The sequence below is a fragment of the Dysidea avara genome, chromosome 9 (genome assembly GCF_963678975.1).
Source record: "Dysidea avara chromosome 9, odDysAvar1.4, whole genome shotgun sequence".
Classification (NCBI taxonomy): domain Eukaryota; kingdom Metazoa; phylum Porifera; class Demospongiae; order Dictyoceratida; family Dysideidae; genus Dysidea; species Dysidea avara.
Genome location: NC_089280.1, coordinates 15,739,971 through 15,764,040, shown reverse-complemented (window position 1 = coordinate 15,764,040; position 24,070 = coordinate 15,739,971). Strand labels below are relative to the sequence as shown.

General features: G+C 37.0%; 3 protein-coding genes across 3 annotated transcripts; 1 reads left to right on the top strand and 2 right to left on the bottom strand.

Annotated features, from left to right (window-relative positions):
• Positions 1 to 237: 237 nt before the first annotated feature.
• LOC136267514 (ankyrin-1-like) lies at positions 238 to 15,313 on the bottom strand. Its single transcript, XM_066062680.1, has 21 exons — positions 15,142 to 15,313; positions 8,706 to 8,747; positions 8,563 to 8,645; positions 8,455 to 8,504; positions 8,298 to 8,394; positions 7,863 to 7,958; positions 6,621 to 6,731; positions 6,464 to 6,563; positions 6,275 to 6,395; positions 6,163 to 6,226; positions 6,021 to 6,110; positions 5,242 to 5,358; positions 5,150 to 5,188; positions 3,860 to 3,982; positions 3,749 to 3,810; positions 3,616 to 3,696; positions 2,313 to 2,381; positions 2,103 to 2,266; positions 1,995 to 2,024; positions 425 to 511; positions 238 to 373 (listed from the first exon to the last, which is right to left on the bottom strand). The coding sequence occupies exons 1-21, from the start codon at positions 15,311 to 15,313 to the stop codon at positions 297 to 299; spliced, it is 1,875 nt and encodes a 624-aa protein (XP_065918752.1). The 3' UTR covers positions 238 to 296.
• On the bottom strand, positions 15,314 to 18,944 carry LOC136267513 (uncharacterized). The gene is made up of 17 exons (XM_066062679.1): positions 18,870 to 18,944; positions 18,643 to 18,809; positions 18,379 to 18,421; positions 18,274 to 18,333; positions 18,165 to 18,228; positions 18,003 to 18,113; positions 17,858 to 17,949; positions 17,749 to 17,803; positions 17,656 to 17,691; positions 17,586 to 17,611; positions 17,076 to 17,144; positions 16,789 to 16,870; positions 16,347 to 16,436; positions 16,194 to 16,291; positions 16,100 to 16,140; positions 15,809 to 15,888; positions 15,314 to 15,499 (listed from the first exon to the last, which is right to left on the bottom strand). The coding sequence occupies exons 2-17, from the start codon at positions 18,767 to 18,769 to the stop codon at positions 15,314 to 15,316; spliced, it is 1,260 nt and encodes a 419-aa protein (XP_065918751.1). The 5' UTR covers positions 18,770 to 18,809; positions 18,870 to 18,944.
• LOC136265871 (uncharacterized) lies at positions 18,878 to 23,296 on the top strand. The gene is made up of 19 exons (XM_066060808.1): positions 18,878 to 18,979; positions 19,043 to 19,182; positions 19,233 to 19,295; positions 19,345 to 19,502; positions 19,587 to 19,655; positions 19,711 to 19,818; positions 19,883 to 19,943; positions 19,990 to 20,046; positions 20,094 to 20,294; positions 20,343 to 20,476; positions 20,523 to 20,600; positions 20,651 to 20,716; positions 20,768 to 20,868; positions 20,920 to 21,004; positions 21,059 to 21,185; positions 21,236 to 21,301; positions 21,728 to 21,857; positions 22,943 to 23,007; positions 23,063 to 23,296. The coding sequence occupies exons 1-19, from the start codon at positions 18,943 to 18,945 to the stop codon at positions 23,171 to 23,173; spliced, it is 1,857 nt and encodes a 618-aa protein (XP_065916880.1). The 5' UTR covers positions 18,878 to 18,942; the 3' UTR covers positions 23,174 to 23,296.
• The last annotated feature ends 774 nt before the right edge of the window (positions 23,297 to 24,070 follow it).

Genomic DNA, 24,070 nt, shown 5'->3' with positions numbered 1-24,070 from the left:
AGCTGTTCACTACTTATTCAGTGAATGATCTGGAAGGTAATAAATAGTAGCATGTGAAAATTTGGTACATGTAGGTACAACCATTGGCAAGCTGCAACACCTTGAATACTAAGGCCCAAACTTAAGTCTGATGGAAATGCAGCAAACATCCCATTTTAGTAGTCACAATGGTATACAGCAGAGCAGACCAGGAATTCAGTAAATGGTGTTGATATTATTTGGACTTTCAACTAAATGTCAACTGACATTAGTGATCATGTTTATTTACAAATATACATACATGTATATATGGTAAGCTAATACTGTCCTCGTGTAGTGTGTAACCTCCTTTCTATTTCTGACACCAGGTGTTTTGTTTTCCTCCATTTATGTACTAGAAGTATAACAAGTGTGTATGATTACTATTGTTATAAAATTTCAGAACCTGATAAAACTGATTGCATTTCCTCATCAAATAATCCACTCCTGATCCATACATGATGTTCAGGTATGACATCGAATGGAGTCAGACCTGTACATGTGGCATAGTTTCCACTGGTAAATAATGTGTATCTGTATACAGGGGGTGTAACAACATTTTAAGTGAGGGGGCTAAGAAGGGTGACAATTAGGTGACAATTTGTAGGGTGCAAAGGACACTCAGAATATGAAGTATGTGCGGTACCTAAGGGGGTTTGGGGGTATTCCCCCACAGGAAATTTTGAGAAATTAGCTTGAAGTTGGAAACAATTTGGCTGAAAATGTATTTGAATGCTTTACTAGAGTACCTAACTGCTCTATTAGAGTATCTTTATCTTGTAAAGTGGAGGGGCTAAGCCCTAAAATACTTGTTCTGTGTAGCTTTATGTATATTATATTGTTGTTATGTGTGTGTTATTAGGTGTGCTCCTGTATGGAAGAATGGCTTTGAGTACTGCGACTTTAAATAATAAGTCAATCAATCATTCAATCAAGTGGAGGGGCTCTAGCCTCATAACCTCCCCTATGCCACACACGCACACACACACACACTGATACCCACAGGGTGGTTAGTAACCCCTAGCAAGACTTACACTATTAAATAAATAATAATTAGCAAGCAGAAAAGTCCAGTTTAGGTAATCCGATAGATCCCCTCCAGAGAGGCTCTAGAATTAAAAATCCCAAACAGGGATCTTGTAGTTTTCTTCGTCACTTGGCAAACATGCCTAAACAACCAATCTCAATGGAAATAAGATCAACAGCAGCCAGAAAGCTGAAGGTCATGTTGTGATTGTTTGGGTGCATGTTCTGACATGAAATTACTTTTATGGCATTCCTGGCACCATTCTTTCTTTTGATGTGGTATGTACTGGTTCATTTGTCGTGATTACATTATAGAAAAGTAAACAAACAAGTAGAAGGAAAAATTAGTTGGATTAGGGATCAAAAAAGTAGTGAAACAAGGGAATAGCTAAACAGTGGTGAAGCAAGGAAAGTTTCCTATACCAGCAGATATGCTAGTGGACATTTTATCCCTAATTCAGTCATGGTTATAGACTGAAGTTTAGGGATTTAATGTCCAGTAGTATATCTGCAGGTATAGGCAACTTTCCTTGTTTCATCACTTTTTAGCTATTTCCTACTTATTTTGATCCCTAAATTCCCAATTTTTCCTTCTGCTTGTTATAATATAAGTAAAAAGAAATGGGACACAGGACCAAAGGTAAGTCCGTCATGCTTACAATATATAACAGTGAAGAAATCAAGTCTGCATAGCCATTATTGAGTTGCACTTGTCTGAAGGCATCCGTAGGTGGTGTTAGTACAAAATTCCGTTAAATAAAAACACAAGTTTCATTAAAATTTTTCACAAATATGTAGAGTTAATTCAAAGACGTATACATATAAGGATGCTAACAAATACTTTCAAGGTGCCATGAGGAGTTATAAGACTATCGATACTTTTAGTGGGAAATGTATGTAAAGTCTATAATATAAATACTCAACAATCTTACATTACAAAGATTACATACCTTGACTATTCTCTGTAGTGTAGTTTGCCCCTACAAAGCAATCAGTACACACACACACACACACACAGAGCTAATAACTATTGTAGAATGATGAAGCTTACACCACACCTGCTTTTAGTAACATGAGAGCAGCATGAGGGTTGTTAGCTTTACAGGCACAGAAGAGTGGACTTCCTAATTCACTATCTACCATGTTGGGATCTGCCCCTTGATCAAGCAGTAACTGGACAAATTCAGGGTACAGTGGTTGCATTGCTGCCAAGCACAATGGGCTAAATATCAGATATTGAAATGTCAATATTTATGATCAATAATTACCTGCATGCACTGTCATTAAAACTAGCTCCATGTCTGAGTAACAACTGGTATGTTGACACAACCTTGGTCCTATACAACACATAGTAATGCATATAATTGCACGGCAGATACAAAGTTGGTCCCTTAGATTATGAGGCCATCAGAAAGGTGATATGTCATAAATTAGGTGGAGAAGATGACAAGGGAAGATTCAAAAGTGGTAAACAGCTACATACAAATTTACACTAAAATTGAAAATTTTTAACAGAACATCCAAATGCTCCAATAGAATGGTCATCACATGAAACAGTTGACAGGAACAAAAGTTTACATACATAGGTGGATCTAGGAGACACTGGTGAGGGGGGGGGGGGGGGGGGCGGAAGCAGTTTTAAATGTTTAATATAGGTTATTGCACATTTTATTTACACTCTAGCGATGGTTTTGTGACTGGAATCCAGCAAAGCACGTGACACATGTGACAAGAAGTTTTGTCACGGGTATCTAACCAGTTTAGATACCTACCCGTGGGTATCTATTGGATTTTAAATACCTCATTAATGACTAAACTTCAAAGCATACTATGCGTGACATAGTCTAATTCCACTAATAGGAGAAGAATGGAACTCTAGTATTGCACATACCACTTAATACAATTATTCATTAGCAAACTTTGATTGGTATAGCTGGATAAATAGAAAACATACACTTTCTAAGACCCTAGTTGGATATCTTCTGAGAAAATTTTACTTCCTATAAGTTTGAATTTGGGAGCATTTTTGATAGCAATTAGCTAACAAAGTGTATGCTTTGAAAAGCATAAATTAGTCAGCCTATCTGAGATAAACCTGTTTGATGGTAAATCAAATTATTGTTTTAGTTTTATAAATTAATAACATTAGAATGCGGCTGTTCTATTAGAGTATCTCAATCTTGGCACAAAAATACAAAATTATTTATCTTACTTTCTTCACAGTGTACAGTTTATACGTAACTATAAAGTGCATTAATTACTGTTGTCTTCTATTTTCCCATTGGCTTTCTGTACTTCTGAATACAGTGTGAATGCATAATTCCAGTTTCTGGTGTCGATATAGTCCTGTAGGTCCAAGGGGGGCAAGAGAAGGGACCAGGGGTGGGGGACTTTGCCCCCTTGGCCCCCTCTCAGATCCGCCTATGCTTACATACATAACCTGAAGATCCTATATTGTGTTGTGGTGCTCCTGAGGGTACTATCATATCTTATAGTTCATTTGGCCTCTACCCACAAGTCAAAGTGACCAATAAGGTGGTTAAGATGGATTTCTGCACTGAACATACTTACTGAGGTAACTTAAGTGTCAATATCAATGCTGCCAGTCTATCAACTTCACCTTCCTTAAATTCTAATTGTTCTTTTTCCAGCCTTTCAGAATAGTATTCACTACACATAATCAGTAACTAAAGTACAAACTCACATTTCAGCAAGTTTCAAGTGATTGTTCTCAATGGATAAATACAACAAGCTTGGAGGACGAGGCTAATGTATGGAATGTTATAGCACAAAATGAATAGAGTTTGATGCATACCTCAACCATCTCTTCTTTGAGTGCCTCCCTCATTTTATCACCAGTTTGGGCATCAAGCCTTAACAAAAGCAACAATCTGTCACAATCTCCAGCTACAGCAGTACAGTGAACAGGCATGAATCCCTATGGAATAATAAGTTAATCATACAACTGTGAGGTTATTATATATGAACTTGCTACTACACAAACACCATTAGCTCATTGCATCTATAAAGTAATCCACCATGTACTTTAGATATTGTGAAATGGGTATGTCCGCAAAGTCCACAGTACAAAAGGGTTTCTTTTATATAACTCTTTGCTGACTATATATGCATAATGCAGACAGAATGCCAAGGTAATAAAGGTAAGTAGAGTTCTAGGGAAATGGAACAGGATGAGAACGACCAATGAAAAAGGTAAACAGGTCAGTACAAGGATGTATTTTACGTTACTGTGTCTTGGTAACATATTGTATTCTTCCAATAAAATGATTAAAACACTCTAATACAGTTCATTAAAATACTTTAATAGAGCAGTCAAGAAGTTTTAAAATAACCACTCCACTACATTAAAATCCTATGAGTTTGATGGATTAGCCAGTGTACATAAGGTATATACACTAGCTAACTAGTTAACATGTTAGTCTCTTGAAATATTTATTTTAAAGAGATTTAGGTTTGGGAAGCTCACCTGGATAAGAAGTCACATGATAGGGGTATGCTGCAGTATTTTTATTAGCTACAGAAGGAGGCTAGTGACTGTCCATAGTCTCCTCATATGGCATAGTCTCGAGCCGAACACAGCACTCAGCTTTGCCTCATGTTGTATTAGTATCTCCCACACCCTCATGCTATTTTTCCCATAATGCACTCGTGGTAGTGCTTTAACTAATATATTACAGGTTGATACAGTACACTTGGGCAAATACAATATAGCTATGTGGAAGATACAGTACAGTTATGTAAGGAATGTTACAAAAAACAACTCTATTCAAACAGTCACTGATAGTCTGATCACCGAAAATTGAAGCAGTTCAGGTACTCAAAACAAACACTCTAAGCAAGATGACCAGGAAGAAGTACAATATAACACTTAAACCACCACCTATGCTCATGTGTACAAAAACAGCACTCTCGAGACTAATACAACACTTGGCATCACCTTATGCTGTATAAGCTTCTTATTTATTTATTTATTTTATTTAAGACACACACCCATGTGCTGACAGTGATTTAACTATGATATAAACCTTTTTGGTTGATAAATTAAGAAGGGTCCACTACTATGATACAAAATATGTACATGTACCTCCTTATTCCTAACATTTAGCAGTGCTCCATGGTTTACCTATACAACAAGGTACACATGATTGTTGACCTTCATACTGATTAAAAACTCACTAGTAGCTCAATGCAGTTATTGGTAATTAATGAAGGAACCAATTTGCACAACAAATGGAGGACAGTGTTTCCTTTTGAAGTAGTAGCATTCACAGCAGCACCAGCTTCCAGCAGCATCTATAGTATACAGTGTAATCTTCTACAAAATATAGATACAGAAAGAAACAGTACTTCACTAAACAAAAATTCTCCCATTTATTATATAAGCTGTGTTCATTAGTAATACATTTTCTTGCAAGCTTCTCTACTCCCTTCTCAGCTCCCTATTCCCTGAATGGTACTTTGTCTCACTGAGTGACAGAATAAATCAATATCAGCTTGTATAATAATAACCTGCAGTGGCAGGTGGGCCTGGGCCAACCACCACATAACTTTGTCGTCCTTCCAGAAGTGCTGTATGCAAGACTGAGGTAGAACAGTCAGATACTACAGTAGTACTGTATTTGAAACGATTTGAAAACAGTACAACAATTTATGTAGCTATATAAAAAATTATGCATTTACAGTACCAGGATTCTTAATTTGCATTCTTAGAATTGTAAAACCTTTCGGGAGCAGTCCTAGATTGGTACGTAGCAGCTATTAATCATGTGTCCTACCAAACCAGATATCACACCACTATTTATAATGATGAAAGTGACAAATATATCAAGGTAGTAAACATGCCTTCCTAGCATACAGATTAGAATGCTGTACACTATACCAATGTAATGCAATGATTGCAAATAGATGTAACATTTTAATAGGGCTTGCTCAGGCTTGACTCAAACAGCTAATACCTTGATGATATCAAGGGATCTAGTCAAGTGTAAAGGAGTAGCACCTTGAGCATTGAAGATGTTGACATCAATGTGTAGATCAATACACAACTGTGAATGATACACAAACTGAAACCATCTATTGATAGAACTGATACGTTACCTTCACAGCTTCCAAGTTCCCCAATTTTGATGCAATATGAAATACAGTGTTTCCTTTGCAAACTCTAAAACATTACAATAATTTAAATTTGCTTTGGAATGGGTGCGACTACCTGCTTTGTAAGTTGATGAGAAATTGTTTATCAGATGAATGGTTTTTAAGAAGACCTAGCAGTTCTGATACATTACCATTGATTAATGCTCTACGCAATGTTGAATATTCAGTATCTTTAGCTAGAAATTAAAAGAACATGCTAACAACAGCTTTCTGGTGTGTATGAGTGCATGCATGAGTCACATACATTGAAGGAGTTCTCTAAGATTGACATTCCTTGTGACTTCAATAACTGTTTTGCTCTGTCTGTTTCTATGCTGAAGGTCAGCATTCCACTCCAACAATAGCTACAGTATTACAACACTGATAATGTATTGTGATATTAGTGTACCATCAGCTAGTACCTGACACATATCCTTGTGAATTGATTCAGCAGCTAAAAAGAGTGGAGTACAGCCGACCATGTTGACACTGTTCACACCAGCATTGTTCTGAAGTAAATACTCTGCCACTTCCTGTATGTAGGAATTACATTTGCAATATAGTGCATAAGTGGATCAAAAGCTGCTGCCAGTGTTACAAATCAGCTGGTTTACAAATGGTTGGAACACCACTTTCAGTCTCACAGTTTGGCCACTAATCAGCTAGTTTAAAGCTATCAAAACTAAACATTGTACCACCACAGGAAATTACAATGCACAAGGTTAATTTGAAGAAGACTTATATACATATCTATTTTTCAGCAATGAATATTTTCACTTTGCATGCAGTACATGTACAATGGCTGAGCTGGGGTGAACTGATGTTGATACTCTACATGCTCATTCATGTGATACTATAAATGTAAGATTGTACAGTACTCAGCAGTAGCCATATAGCTTTATGGCTCCTTCCATGTTTAAAATGGGCACCTTTATTCTGCTCATACACCATACCACCCATTCAGTTTGCATTGGATTTGCAATCAGGATACCCAAGGGTCAAAGATACAAACTTTACAGTTGTATTGTAACTACTACAGTGGACCCCTGTCCCAATGTGTCTCAGGCAATGGTAAAAGTGTTCAGGTAAGTGAATTGTTTGGATAGCTGAAGCCCATACATTTATATACAGAAACTCTGTTGAAATACTCTAATAGAACATACACTTGTGCTCAAAATTCTCTAATAGAACAGTCATTTCCAAATTTCGGATAAATGAGTAACTGAGGGTCTACTGTACTTATGACTCAACCAATAATTGACAAATGACAACTTGTTTAATGAATAAAGTATATGTAGCAATGGTCAGCCCCTAGTACAATAAATATTGAAGTTTCAAGTTATGTACTATAGATCCATTAAAGGCATGGGAAGTTACAATTATTCAAATTTGGATATCTGGAAAGGATAAGGCTAATTATGTCACATTTTTCATGAAATAGGTTACAACAATTTGTCTTTTAAAAGCATAAAGTGGACTGCAATGGTGATTGTGTGGCCAAATTGAGCTAAATCACATTGATAACTTGAATGTTATAACATGATTTAGACCTAATGAATAGCTAATGCCTTAGTATAATGTCACAAGTGACTACAATTTCAGAATTCTTCCATTAATTCGTAGTGAGGAGTCAACATACAGCAGTACTGTGTAGGCACACTTACCAAGTGGCCACATCTAGATGCAATGTGGAGGGCTGTGTTTCCTGTTGAAGGATCTTGACAATTGATAAACGATGGGGTAGATTTGAAAAACACAACCTGTAACAATTGCAGTGTTGTATAAATCATTATTTGGTTGCCTTGGTATTCTATACTTTACAAAACATATGACACTCTAACACAGTCAATATTTGTCCTTATCATGGAAATTGACTATGATTTAAGCTTTTAATTCAGACGGTATGTTTATTTAAATTTTTTTCATTACAAGTGGACGCAGCACTCTTATACTTGGACAATAACCTTCCACCAATACAATACACGGATTTGCTACTCTAAAACGATGAAACAAAGTCTTCTCTTCAGTTAAACACATGGTATTCTTAAATGTTACAGATAAGGTTTATATCACAACAGTACAGTAGATTAAGAACAAACCAGTTTCTGAATGGTGTCTAAATCTGCAATTTTAGCTGATCGAATCAGCAGTCGTTGGCATTGCTCTGTAGTACCAGGCACCACCTGGTACAAAAATCTACATAATAACATTATGACATATACACTGTACAATATGAATACAGTTTGTTAAACTTACTTAGATCCACCCTTCATTGTTTTATTTCTAGAGGCACTTTCAAAGTAAAGCTACAGGGTGCAAAACCAAATAAAAGTAGATACAATTAATGTTAGATTATTATAAAACCTCATAACGAGGATACTTAGCAGGAATAACTTCAACCAACTCATTGGCAGGGAGGCCCAATATCTCCCTGCATGTAGCTAAAGCTGTAACCAAAAAAGCATATTATAATGTTTTTGCCCAATATATAATTGAGTTATTTATACCTCTATCAGTGCTTGATGCTGAAAAATCATCCATAAATTCTCCTGTGTACAAAATAACACTATGAGCTATTCCCTAATGCATACAACATAAATATCATTAATGTACATGTACAGTGGATGTACAGTGGATGCCCACTTTTACTGCCTTAATACAGGTCATGTAGTCTACACACAGAAACACTACTGCATGGCAACTCTGCTGGCAAAATTCCCATGAGCAATGGAAGAAAGTTGGCTATGACATACTCTAAAAGAAGTCATATACTCTGATAGAACAGCTGTTTGATCACTTTACAGTACTCAGTGCTTTGGCATCTACTCTACAGCTATACTGTAGGAATCCTTGTTTGATATATACAAGGGAAATTGCATAATTGTTTTAGCTTAGCAAATGAACTATAGTTTGGCTCTTTAGCTTCCTTTTATTCTCTGCTGGTAGGTTCAACTTGATCACACTTTCACATTTTTTTACTGATTGTAAGTATCAACACACTAAAAGTAGTCAAAAACTCTATGTCAGAGTTCTTATTTTGATTTCAGCAAATTTACTGCCCAAGAGATGGCAAGATGCCTCAAAGGTACATACTCATTCAATTTCAGGCTTCTTGTCTAATGTTTCACCAATCCCACCAAGTCAAATAAATGTATTCCTTTTCTGATTCAGTTTGGTCGCTGCCATTCCCAATATGAACAAATGATTATTTGCTAATTCCCAGAGATTGCGCCTTGGATTTACTCAGAAATTTTGCTACTCACTGGTAGAATAATACCATCTGACTTCCAACCTGCCATCAAAGACCTCCACTACCAGCAATTTCACCACAATTATCATGCACATCTACTTAATAATTTGTAATATTTAGTTTGTATCTGTTGTCTGTTTTGTAATTGAGTTTTGGTTTTGTATTATATGTTAGTTGTTCTTGCTTGTATATTGTGTGTTTAGCTAAGATTTGTACTGTGTATTTTTAGTGTTACTGTATGTTGTCACTCCTGCAAGGAAGAACGACTCTAGCCGATTGCATGGAGTAAAACAATAAATCAAATCAAATCACATGCACACTTACACTGCATTCAGAGAGCCAATGGGTATACTACACATGCATAGTAAAGTAGTAAACTGAACTGTCAATAATATGCACAGCCACTGCAATTGTCTGACCAAATTCAAGGGTGGAGGAGACACCTTTACTTAAAGGGGGCGGGGGTCTAGATTGGTGATGCATGGCCTAGCTGTAAGTTGAAGACCAAAAAAAGAAAAAAGTCACTACCTGCTGGCAATAGTTTCCCTCCACCAACTATAGACTATATCTTCCTAATTTAGAACTACATACGTAACTTGCTACACTGCTCCTCTAAGAATTAAGAATACTGTGACTGCTCTATTAGAGTATCTCGAATTATTAATGCTATTGAACAGGCTCTCCATTACAGCTACAGATAATTTTAGGGGGCTAAGCCCCCCCCCATATTTTTTTCACAGGGGCTACAGTCCCTTTTGACCCCCCTCTCCGCCGCCCCTGACCAATTTATCACCACAGTCTAGCCAGACAATATACAGCTGCCACATGTGGTCTCCATTTCACTCCAGCCCCAATATCGTTTAACCAAACAGTACTTAGATTAAACCTAACTGTGATAAGATTGAAATACTCTATTCAATACTGTAACTCTAATGAGACAGTCAGTGTTGGTACCAATGAAACTAAGGCCAGGCCAAGTTGATTCACAGTTTATCGTCACCACCCACAGGAATTGAGCAAAAAAATCATAATTCATTCTCACTGACATGATTCCCGAATACGTTTTTGTAGATATGGTGAACTATTGTAATGTCTTTGTCAGGGGCACAGAGAAGAAGGGCTGTAACCCCTGTCAAAGAGATTATGGAGGGTTCTATATTATCTCCAGCTATCACTGAACATGCATCAAGATCAATATACTCTAATAGAACAGTCACCCTTATATAAACAGTCAGCAAAAACTGCACTGCTGGAATCACAGTCAGATTAAATTTTGGAGGGTCTATTATCAAAAATTCCTGCAGGAAGGAGGCATTGCCCCAGACTGTCAACTGTATAATTATTTAGTATAAATTAGGGCCCAAACGAACTTGGATTGTCAGGGTTCGAACATTTATCAACTAAAGTTCACGAATCTTTCAAACTTTTAAATGGAGCTAGTTCCTGTTTACAAATTATAAATCACAGCATATTAAATGTTAAATGCATGTCTCAAAAGTTTTGTACTGACTCAACAATTTTACAGAGAAAACTTGAAATTGAATACCACAAGTGAAACTACTTGTGGTTACCAGGTTTTAAATACATTTATAGTTGAGAGAAGTGACTGGCACCACATAGATACCTTAAAACCTCACAGAGGCATGGCCTGTGACCACCACTAAACCATCAACACATACCTTAATTAAATGCTAAATACCATATGTCTAGCATCGTTATGGAACACAGGAAGATGGATAGCTTAACTAATTAGTGGCTAAAGTTCGAACTGATTTGGACAAACCTTCAAATTCATTTGAGTTCGCTTGGGCCCTTAGTATAAATACCTAAATATTGAGATACCCTAATAGAGCAGTCACCCTAATGCAGAAAAGTCTGCTAAAATTAACACATTCAATCTCAGAGGGTCTAATTTTCAAATTTCCTGAAAAACTGGAGGTATGCCCCCAGATCCCCTTGATTGGCAAGCTTCATGTTAAGCTGAAGACATCTAGCTTCCCTAAAGAAAGGTGCCCCCTCCAGATCCACCCCTGGTCTTTGTGTGTGTGACAAACAGTTGATGACTGTTGTATCAGTAGCACCTTCAATGAATTGTATAAAATCAGAAGCATGCATTTTCAACTATTTTGATGAGCTTTCATCTTCAGTATTGAATTCAGTCTACATAGGACAAGAGTAACTACTAATTCAATTGTTAATAGTATAAATAACATAGTGTGTGTACTTTATTTGGTAAACTGTGTGGTGATGTTGGACTGTTGGTGCATGAGGTAGGCGAAAGCTCAAGTCAGGTTGCAACTGTTTTCAAACTTTAAATGCTGTACCATGTATAAACCATTTTTATGAAATATGAAAAATGACCTCCTGCCCTCATGACTTTTTCAAATATCCCTGACGATAAACTGTGAATCAACTTGGCCTGGCCTAAGCATCATTAATTTTAGTCTCAGACCATTACTTTTCTTTTGTGTGGGGGTGGGAAAAGTCAACGCCCACACAAAAGAAAAAAGCAGTCTGGCTACGCTAGACTAAACATCATTAGCTATAGCTTTCTTCGGTTGTGTCCAGATTGAATTTTCTGCCCTGTTAAAATACATTGATTGTACATCTGACACTCAACTGTATATATGCAGCAGCAAGCATTTCTGCATTTGTGCCTTGGTCGTATTTTTCCTGTTTGGCGCTTTATGCCCCTGCTGCTTGCACACGCCCCTACCAATGCATACAAATTTACGTAGAAAATCGAGGATACGCGGAAAGCGCCGGACAACTCCTACGTGATATAAAAGTGAAAGAGGAATGTTTTATTGTTCGGTTCATTGAAAGAAACGCAGAGCAATAATGCTAATTCACGTAACCGTTCGCAGTGGAAAAAAACTGACGTTCGATGTAGAACGACAACAAACAATTGCAAATGTTAAGACACTGATTCAGGACAAAGAAGGGGTATCACCAAACGACCAAAGGCTTCTCTTTCGTGGCGATTCCTTAGAAGACGACTTGACATTAAGTGTGTGTAATATACCGGACGAGTCCGTTTTACACCTCGTTCAGCGACTGACCCTGTTCGTAGTTTTGCCCAGTCATAAACAGATCACTATTCAGATGGACGAGGACGAGACCATTAGGAGTTTGAAGGCGAAGATTCATGATCGAGAAGGGACACCACCGGATCAACAAAGACTACTGTTTCATGGTACAACACTATCAGAAGTGGATGATAATAAAAGACTAATTGACTGCAACATACGTAGTGGATCCACAATACATTTTGTGCTCCGGTTACCAGGAGGGGAGACAGCAGCACAGTCTGTAGTGTAAGAAATCATAGAAATGTAGTGAGGATACCCTACAAGGTGTGTGGATCGTGTGTCACAGAAATCCCAGATGTTAATTATTTATTATATCGTGTAATTGCATAACTAGAATTCTGTCTACTTGTAAACATTCCGGTATTGTATTGTATGTGTAAATCTATTGTATTGTGCCAGGTTCTGCCAAAAAATTATGAGTGACAGTGTAACGTCAGACATTAGTACCTACCCTTTTTGTAATGTAAAACATCACGACTATTTTACACTAGCTTGCAAGAGTAGTTGTGGATCTAAATAACTGGATTTTGTGTAACACGGGAAGTTCACTGCAGACCACATATTTATGTGGTGACATGCATATCATCATGTGATACTTAAAGCATACACCAATGTACAGTAGTTGCTATTACTGCATCTAATGGTTTTCTGATATTCCTGAGTCATCCAGAGTACTACAGCACTTGAATTACCAAATAATTTTGGGTATCATTGAACAAGTTTTTATCATGCAATACTTTTACATGCTAGTAACTAATAATAATCTTGCACATGACAAGCCAACAAGACCATTAGATCAAACCAAAATTTACTAGCTTCCTAACTGCTAACCCTCAAATAAAATGTATGCATTGTAAACAATGCTACTCATCTTTTCATGCTGATTATTATACAAATAGTAGGTGTTTTAGGGCACATTGGGACCAACCAAAGATACAGTAGCGGACAAAAAAGTTCCCGTTCTATTGTGTTTAACAGTTAATTGTAACGCATTTCTCAATTAGCCGTTAAAACAGAATGGAACCTTTTTCTTGTCTACTACTGTATCCTGATTTTCCCCTGCTAAGGGATTCTTTAAGACCTTAACTAAGTGTCCAGATTATACAGGTTTCCTCATTTTCAAGTGTCCTGATTAGCAGGTTCCACTGTATATGCATGTAACACATACACATGCGTTGTGGATCTTACATGTAGTAGCATTCACGGCCAAGTTTGAGCATTTTAAAATCTACAATTAGCATTTTACACCACGTACATCCATGTAAGCAAGTACACAACACTCGTACACTAAACCACGCATTCCTCCCACACAGAGGTGCATGTGTTAATGAGCATTCCAGGTATACGTGTAGTGGTCAGTAAATTTTAACGTTATAATAGTTTACCAACTTTGGCAGAAATGAATGAGACTGTTTTTACTGTTAGCTGAGACTTTCTAAGAGTACAGTATTTGGAGCACAAGAAGCACGTGATCTATCATTTTAAGCTGTGTCATGAATACAGTGAAACCTTGATTATCTGAACACCGATTAACCGAACTCTCAATTATCCGAACACCAAATTGACTGCTCAATTAGAGTATTTTGTCAACAAGTGTATACTTTATTAGAGTAGTTGAGCAAAGCTCTGTATGGATGTTTGATTTTACGTACTATTTGATTATATGAACACCCCTTCCCCCCAATTAGTTTGGATGATCGAGGTTCCGCTGTACTCACACTGAAGGGGTGGAGGACCAGGGTGATGGTGATGTTAGCAGGCTCCAGCTTGTTAATATTCATGTACAATTAAAACACAACCCTGAGAACATTGCTTATTGTAATAGCACAAATATTCACATTCGCATAGATTGCGCAGCTAAGTTACAAACACTGTCCAGTCACTCAAATACCTTCACAGGAACATAGACTTTGACACGCCACTAAGTTTAGATCCAGAAAGCAGAGCCATAAGTAGTTGGTGTGAAAATTGTGTGGTCACCTTGTGGAGACATTGATTTTAATTTTGTTTTGTACCAAACTGTCAAAATCTGGGAACGTATGTACAAAGTACTCTAATATATAAAATTCCCAATGTACTCAGAGCATACAATAACTCCTACAATGTGCTGTATACTTGATAATTTATGTGCTACATATAGTAACAAACGCTTATGTAATCTAAAATATCACCACAATTTATTTTCTGACAGTGGAACGCCAGGATAATGACAAGACATTACTGTACTGAGGGATTACTTACAAGCAACAAAAACTACAAAACTACTTAAAGGAAACTAAAACTACCAATAGCTACTTACAAGACAGTAACTATGAAATTTAATCAAAGTCTATGCCATCCTCTGGGCACAAAGCATAGTGCTTAAGAACCATTCTGGCATTATATTTCCACTGACAAGCATTTGTCTCCTAGCTAACTTTTGGGACAAACCATTTGTAACAGTTGTATATGTGATCGACAAAGTAGGTAATGCTAAAGGTGACCAAACACCAAACTACTCACAAACTAGAGGAAAATACAGTATATCGCTAAACTTAGAATACTTGGCTATCCAAATAATATCCCACTACTGTGAGAAGGCTAACCAAGTAGTTCAGTTACCTGTTTGAGTGTCCCTGATAACTATCTTTCTTTCAGGCCACCATCTCTCCTTGGTGTCGCTTAGGTAGAAGCCATTCCCTCCAGTCAAACTCTGAAACCAAACAAAAACTGGAACTGGCAGAAATGTCTTGATGTTGTGTGAACAAACATAATGCTTTAATGCTGTAAGCATCTAGAACTGCATATAATGTAGTATAATGCCAGATTGATATAGTATTAACGGATCAGGATCTGATTGTCTAGGTCTGTAAAGTGATTGTACTAGGGCCTTAAAGGGCTGATCAATGAATATCAAATACCTTGTTAATGTAATTATATCAAATCTGTCCTTCATTTTTTGAGTAATAACTCTTCTTACCTACAGAGAAATGTGGATGATGGTATCACAGAAATTACTATTGTGAAGTGCTGACATCAAACTGCTACTAAATTTTACACACTAAATTATACAGTGATTGTAAATTGAATGTTCCCATTCCTTCTGACACCGACTTTGCCAACACTATTCCCAGATAAACCGGTATATATGTGTATTTATCCTTTGAATCCCATCCAAAAGACAAATTGTAGCACGTGCATACCTGCGTAAGACTGTCACTGTTCTATTAGAGTGTTAAATGGTGACACACTGTAACCCACCCTGACATACATGTGACAAGTGGTTTACTTTTTCTTGCTCTTCCAATGCTTCTTCTTTCCATATGGTACATGCTTCAATATCATATACTCTAGACAGCCAGTCAATCTCTGTACATATTTACACATAGATGTCAGATAAGTATCACATCATAGACAAACTATTAGTTGACAATATATTTGCACAAGTAATGCCTTAATTTTTATGCTACTTAGTTAATGCACCTACAATTCCCCTTGCCATTTTACTGTATGAACCATGATTTATTGACTTCACTAAACCAGTGATGTAAGATGTGTATATGTAAAATAAGGTAAACACCTTTCTCTGTAGACTCCATACTTGTTTCTAACTCCTTCCGCCTATTATAATATGAGGAAAAGTACAGTGTTCTACTACAGTTACTGTAGCTCACTTTATGATGTCACACACTTCTAGTTTGGTACTATCCTGAGAATCTTGCCATGCAGAATATTTCTTCTTTAAATCAGTGATCTTCTCTTGCAGGTAAGTCTGAAATTGTATATGTGCTGTTACAGATCTACCACAGTGTTTAATGATGTATTACCATTCTCCTGACAACTGCCATGGCTTGCCGTAACTGAAAGCCACACAAAAAGAACCAGGTAAGAAATGCTGATATAGCTGATGAGTCACCCTTAAAAACAAATCAAAACAAACTGTGTCATTACCAGCAATATGTTCTGAGTTCTATTGTGCTTTCTACATGAATATTTACTACAAAAGCCGGCGCCATGCCTTGACATACACACAATTACTCCTGGCTTTACAGCTAGATAAGCTAAGGATAAAGCATTTCTTGCTGGGACCTTGCAACCACACTGATGATGTATTAATTTTGCTGTGACTGCTTGAGCCAAGAAATGAAATCAGCTGAACCTTGACAAGCTACATACATGATATGAGAGGTCCCATATATGTGGATATTATGATATGCAATTTTAAAGGTACATTTTGTAGTTATCATACTATTATATGGTTGAACCCACCTGGCTGAGATCTTCAGAATCTACCAAACAGTTAATCTTGAACATTTTAGTGGCAACTTTGAGAGCAAGATTAATTGACCATCTAGGAGGTTATAAATGGATGTACATTTCCAGTACTGTAGGTACATATTTAATACAGCTATATGTCATAGGTAGAGCAAAGGTATATTTCAGTGGCACCAAATATTAGGATATATGGCATACAAAATTTTGCCTACCAAATTATACCAAACTTCAAGTTACCGTTGAATGCAGAATATCACCAACATCTAACAAATCTATTATACCTGTCATTGAGTAGTACTTCAGTAGTGAAAGTTCCTGGTAAGAAAGAATTGATCAGTCCACACCAAATCCTGGTGAAAAGAGATTGAATCATAAATTGCAACCATGGATAATGAAATAAATCAACTACAGACAATCAATACGTACGCATAGCAATAACAATCTAAATGCACAGCTCTATAAGTATATCCCTACTATACTCCACAACCCCATACAGAGCCAATAGCCTGATGAGTGAGTACAAGTGAAAGATTTTCAAGCTCACGAGATCTCATGGGAAGAGTGGTATACAAAGAGCACCTGCATCCCCAGAAGGAAATCTGATTCTACAAATTGACCAACCCTTCAACCCTATCATTGCCCCCTTTTCATCAACACACACTTCAAGATCATAGAATACTTTGCATGTCTCATGAAAGTCACAACTTCTTGGCAACAACACATAAATAAAATAGTAAAAATACTCTTAAAACATACAGGCACTATTGGTCACTATGTACACAACAAATTACCTGTTATTTAGTAAATCATCCCAAGACTAGAAATGAAAAGTATTCAATGTACAATCACAACCCATCTCACTTGTATTATATCTTGACAACCTGGCTCCCCTGTACTCTACACATAATACAATACACTTAACATATTGTGTGCTACATAATGCATCAACGTAACCTCCAATTGTGAAGTGATCATTCTCTTGAGATACTGGGAATATGAATATGTGGATCTGTAGACCATATAGATAAAACATATTATTATACATATAAGGATGTTAAGTTACTTTTTCTTAAGCTTTCTTGTAATTGACATCCCGTCTTTGTCCAAATGAAAGAGTGATATTTCATCAGATCTGTATATTGTATGTGGCCCCAACTATACAAGAAATAACACTTGGACACATACATAGACACATGATTCACACTGACCACAAATGGCTCTGCTAACACTATGATATCATTATTGCTTTGCATGACCCGAGAAAATTTCCACATGGACTTGATGTCGTTGCATACTAGTTGCCACAGCACAGTTAGTACCTTGGTGAGAAGAAGTTAAATTCTCTTCCATGTTCTCTGTTGTAGACTTACGTGTGTTTTAGATCCCTTTGCAAACATTTCCAAATTAACCCTAAGCATTGGAGGTATCTTCTCCCTGCATTGCAAAAGCAATACTGGTTTTGGACTGTATTTCACTAACTTGTTTTTCAGTGCACTAATAAACCACTCGGACCGTGTTACTTTCTGAGATTCTGTAAGTCTGCAATATCATGATTAAAAACTATCTTCCATATCATCAACTAACCCATCAAGTGATCCTAATCTCTTTGGACACTCACCAGTTACACCTAAGGATGTGTAACACAATTTTAATGTTCACACGTGCTATGCCATGCTTTTAGACTTATTATTATCCTTCTCTGGAGCTCGGGAATACCTGCCTTTAATTAGTACATGCAACCATAGTTTACATTATCTATGATACCACCCCAGAAATGGCTGGCTGCAGTGAATTAAGCAATGGAGTCGGTGTATTAGGCTAGAGTGCTAGCTACAATAGCTCTATTACTTTCTAGAAATATTTTCATAGTGTTCCCTTGTGTGATAGAATGCAGAATATTATCAGTGGTCATGACTGGGGATAATTTCACACTGCTCCAGGAGCTGAATGCATGTATCTCCGCCCTTAGGGACATTGTTCGCGGATATTCCCGGAAATCTTCTTCAAAAGGAACACTACAGAGGAAAGAAAAGCATGCCGTAGATTAACACAGAATGCTTTTATATTTCTTTCACCTCTGTCGCCACAATCAATGCTCGCGAATCACTTTGTATCTCTGTTGCTATGACGACAACACTATAAAACAAAATGGAGGTCGAAGAAGACGCACTGTATTATATCACAGGTTAGCATACTCGTGACGTGTCGTGTTTTATGAGTACCTGATCTGATTTATACGTCATCTCAGAGGCTACGCTAGAAGAAGACGATGGAGACGACGAGCAAGCTTATCAAGAAGTGGTGGTGGATAGTGCGTCGTCGTCAGACCAAGATGAAGACTGGGAGGCTATTGTGAAGCGAGTGAAGAGCAAGAAATCACGTAGCATAGTACGTGCATGTTATATGAAGATGCAGTTAGATTATATGCTTGTGTGTAGAACCTAATAACAGAACCTGCTGTTCGTGCTTCCACTACATCCATTGAACCTACATTGACTCAGGTTGGGAATAAATATTTAGCTCTTGTAGACTTATAGATAGTATTGTTAGCGTTCTGAGGTGGTTGATGATTTTGTGAGAAACTTTTTATTGCGTATGGGGATGTTACGCACTTTAAACTGCTTCCAAACTGAATGGTATGAGATGGCTCAAACTGGAAAACTGAGGAAGTCTGCAGACAATCCATCTCTTCCTGATGTTTATTCACAGTAAGTGCATGTGTCACTGTGCGAGTCTGTACCAACAATCAGACCATGCAATACTTAGCTACATGTTGATTTAGGATGATTTAGGAATCGTCAATTGGATAAGGAAATAGAAATGTTAAAGGCTGAAACAGAAGGTTTCAAAGAAGCTGCAAAGTTTGTTATTGAATTAGTATCTGTCTCTTATCGTATCCAACATCCTACTTAGCAGAATAGCAAAAGAAAAATATGTTAAAATGAAAAAAGAAAGGGATTACCATAGGATGCACCACAGGCAGACACTTCAGGAAAAGAACAGGCTTATAATTGATATTAAAAGGTACAATCGGCTACATAGGGCCTGCACAGCTATATTTACACACTGTCTAATTGTATATACATAGATTGAGGAAACATTATGCTTCTTATGAACCAGCTATGCAACAACTGAAGCAGAAATATGAGGTATTATACTACAATTATGCAAGGTTTATATAAGATCATTTTGTAGACTGCCACTAGAGAAAAGATGCTAGCTAGACTTGAACGAGACAAGACCATAACTGAGGTGACTGCAATGAATGTATCTAGATATTCTATTAGTATTCTGTGTAGTTGAATAATCTCCAGTCTACGTTAGCCTGTCTTCAGCCATTATCTGATAATACTAGCAACCCACAACCAGTTCCTGTGGTCACGGCTACCATTCCTGTGACTCCTGCACGAGAACCTGTTACACATGATACTGATAGTGTTAGAAAACCTGCTGAGCCTGTTAATGAAGTTCTACCTACTATGGCTGGGAAAACAAAGAAGGTAGCCACATCACAATAATTGCTATCTGGTGTATTAACCTGCTTGTAGGAATTTTCTTTCCCACATAACCAAGCCAATCCTTATTTGACTTATTCAGCACTGCCAATGTGTGCTCATTTAACAAGAACTGGAGGATTTAAGATGACTAACTCCTTTCAGGCCCATGAGTGTGGTGTCAGCAGGTATAAGGATAACCTTAAAAATAAATTTAAATTCTGTTATTTGTAGATTATGTTACCATCCTACCAAGCCACTTGCTGTCTCATGTAGTGATGACCATACATGGAAATTATGGAATATCCCAGGGTATTTCCCTTGTTAATTAATGGTCAAATATTTACATAAATGGGTTGTAGTGGTGAATTATTGATGACTGGAGAGGGACACAAGGATTGGCTAGGAGATGCAGACTTTCATAATAGGTAAATATGTATGTCACACTTTATGGTATCATATCTCTGAAATGTATACAGTGGACTATATCTGGCCACATGTTCTGGTGATGGTACCGTTAAAATATGGGACTTCACTAAGAACCAGTGTATGCTCACATTATCAGAACATATACAACCTGGTAAAGTCATTATGTATTTTCTTGTATTTATTATACACTATTAAAATGTAGTGTGGGGATGTTCTTGGCACTCAACTGCTAACATACTGGCATCATCATCAATGGATCAGACTATACGTGTGTGGGATGTGACTAGGTTAGTAGTTTACAGTATGAATCTACTCTCAGTAACTGTATCATTATAATGTAGCAAGCATTGTGTACTGACGCTACGAGGACATGCTGATTCAGTGAACAGTGTTCAGTTCCTACCTTACTCCAGTGTGTTGTGTAGTTGTTCTGCTGATAGGACTGTGTCATTGTGGGACTGTAGAACTGTTAGTTACACATTGATTAATAAGTGTGTGTATAGTGTGATTCCTTGTAGGGTTTATGCTGCCATACTTTCTATGGCCACGAACACTCCTGCAATTATGCCACAGTTAATATAAAGGTACTAGAGTGCTAGGGTTTGTGTCTCAGGCAATTGTAAAAGTGTTCAGATAAATGAATTGTTTGAATAACTGAAGCCCATACATTTATATAGAGTTCTATTGAAATACTCTAATAGAACGTACACTAGAAGCCAAAATACTCTAATAGAACAGTCATTCCAATTATGGATAAAGAAGGGTCAGATAACTGAGGGTCTACTGTACATATATGTTTTTTAGTCTTCATAATGTTTGTCCATTACAAGTCCTAACTTGATAAATACAGTCTTCAACATTTGATTTTGTAATGAGAGGAACTTATAGCAATATACTCATCTACAAAGTGCAAACTAGTGTAGAAATTGGCACATATTGTCCTCAGTAACACAACATTTACCAGTTATCAGATAACCTTTATAAGCTGCTATTGTCATCACATCACACAGGGTGACACTATTGCTTCTGGTGACTCATTTGGACATGCCTACCTATGGGATACTAGGGGACAAACTGAAGCAATGACTACTATGCAGTTTGGATCATATTCACTGAACCAATTAACATTTGATCCTAACAGTGAGTCTTGTTTTGTAGTCAACTTGTCCTATCTTATAAATGCATTGTTGTTGTAAAACAGTCTGTCATGATCAGCTAGACGCTGACCCTAGTTGGTTGTAAGACTATCTTGCCAATCTAATATTCTGATGGAAGATCTTCATCTGTAAATATAATTCCTCATGATTGGCACATCAACAAATGCCATATGAGAAAAGAGAAAAAATAACTAAGATAAATAAATCAGCTCAGTATCTCTTTGTACCATGGGAACCATGTTAGTTGCCTCAGTACCACTGAATAATGGTGTTACAAGGTACAACAAAAGCAAATACTGTAGTTGCAGATTTTTATACAAACTGTGCCTTTCTCCACCAATCAAACAAAACGTGCAGGCAGTATAGGAGGAGAGAGTTTCTGATGCCATATAGTCCTGTAACAAATTATTACACGAGGCCCTTTCCACATTTTGTAGTTATCCACAGATCATCATGGACACAAGAGCATGCGTTCAAACACAGCAAGCGAGCAAGAGCACCGCTATTGTAAACAGCATGGCTGACAACTTTGAAAATAACTCTGTGAAACTGCATCTTAGTTGCTAGACAGACTGCACACAAAACTAGCCTTTGAGCATATTGTAATTGAAGGAGCGCTGTCTATATTGTATATCTTGGATGATTTGCTGGATAAAAGCCTTCGGGTATCTTGAACATTCATTACCATGAGGCTGTGGTAAGGAAACAAACAAATACAAAAGTCAATTATGTGTAATGCATCACATAATCTGATTGGTTGGTGATTAGTCTATACTATAATTTTATATAGAGTCCATAAATTCCATAAATGTTCACTCAGTTACTGTGATTTGATCAGGAAAAAGATTTCACACCCCTTAGTCAACGTTAACTTTAAATTTGCCGAACCACTGATTTCCCTCATATGATTTGCACACTTTGTTAAAGTGTTTGTTGAAGTCAGTATGTAGATATATTATTCCCATTTCAGTGAAATTTTCTTACTTGGCCACATTTCAATAGCTAACAAACCAAAATTTAATTATGTTTGACTTATTCGTCCACTTTCTTTGTAATTGTTCAACACAGGAACATTATTAGCTTTAGCAAGTAATGATGGTACCATCAAGATGCATACAATAGATTCCCAAAAGGTCAGTATAGACCAACACTACAAGTCGTTGGGTTATTACCTCACATTATCTACAGACTGATCAACTAGAGGGACACAATGAAGCAGTACAGACGGTGATATTTGATCAACGTAGTGCCATGATGATATCTGGATCATCTGATGGAGTGGTAGCAATATGGGAATAAACAACAGTGCAGTGAAATGACAGCATTCAGTCTAAGTCACACTTGTAATTCTGTGTATACAACAATATACGACCTATACTACCAATTACATGATTTGTTGTCATTTTAAATACCATATGTAAATGTGTTAGTGTATGAATGTGGGTACACACATGTACTATCTTGATATGTACATAAGTCCAGGCTATTACGCCAAGGTTGGCAAATGCAGTGCAGGATTTGAATGCTGGGCTAACTTAATTTCCTTACACACTGTTGGAAAATAGAATAAGGAGCTCTTAAGAACCAAGACAAAATCTGGATAGTCAACAAGCCAAGCACTGCATTATGCTATATAAGTACAGTGCTCGGACTTATGTATTGCCCTACATGTGGCTATGGGAGCATCACTTTGTCCTTGCATTCTTCTCTAATGGATTTGCCATACAATTTCTTGCACTGTTGCTGATGGTGCATTATATGCATCAATATTTTTGTCAGATTGTTTGTTGTTTACGGTGACTGTTTGAAGGATGTTTAAATGTCTTGTGCATGCAGTGATGATCATATGATAATAATCCAATGCTTCAGAAATATTGCTAAATTAAATTTTGTTCACAAGGCTGCAGTGGTCTATGCATCAAAAATTCAATGAATTGCTGACACATAATAGCAGTAACCCAATAATGACTATAGTTTACTTTGATGGTGTATATAGCTCAGCCAAATAGCACACCACATTAGGGAAAGTTCAAACTATGCACCTTATGTCATACAATAAAGGTGTTATCCAAGAAGAATGCCCTGTCTAGCATGACATGAGCATCAGGTAAATGTCCACTGTATGTGGTTTCACAATGGTGTGTGATCAATAATACAATATACTGATGTCTTTTAAGTTTTTTTTAATGTGATTCA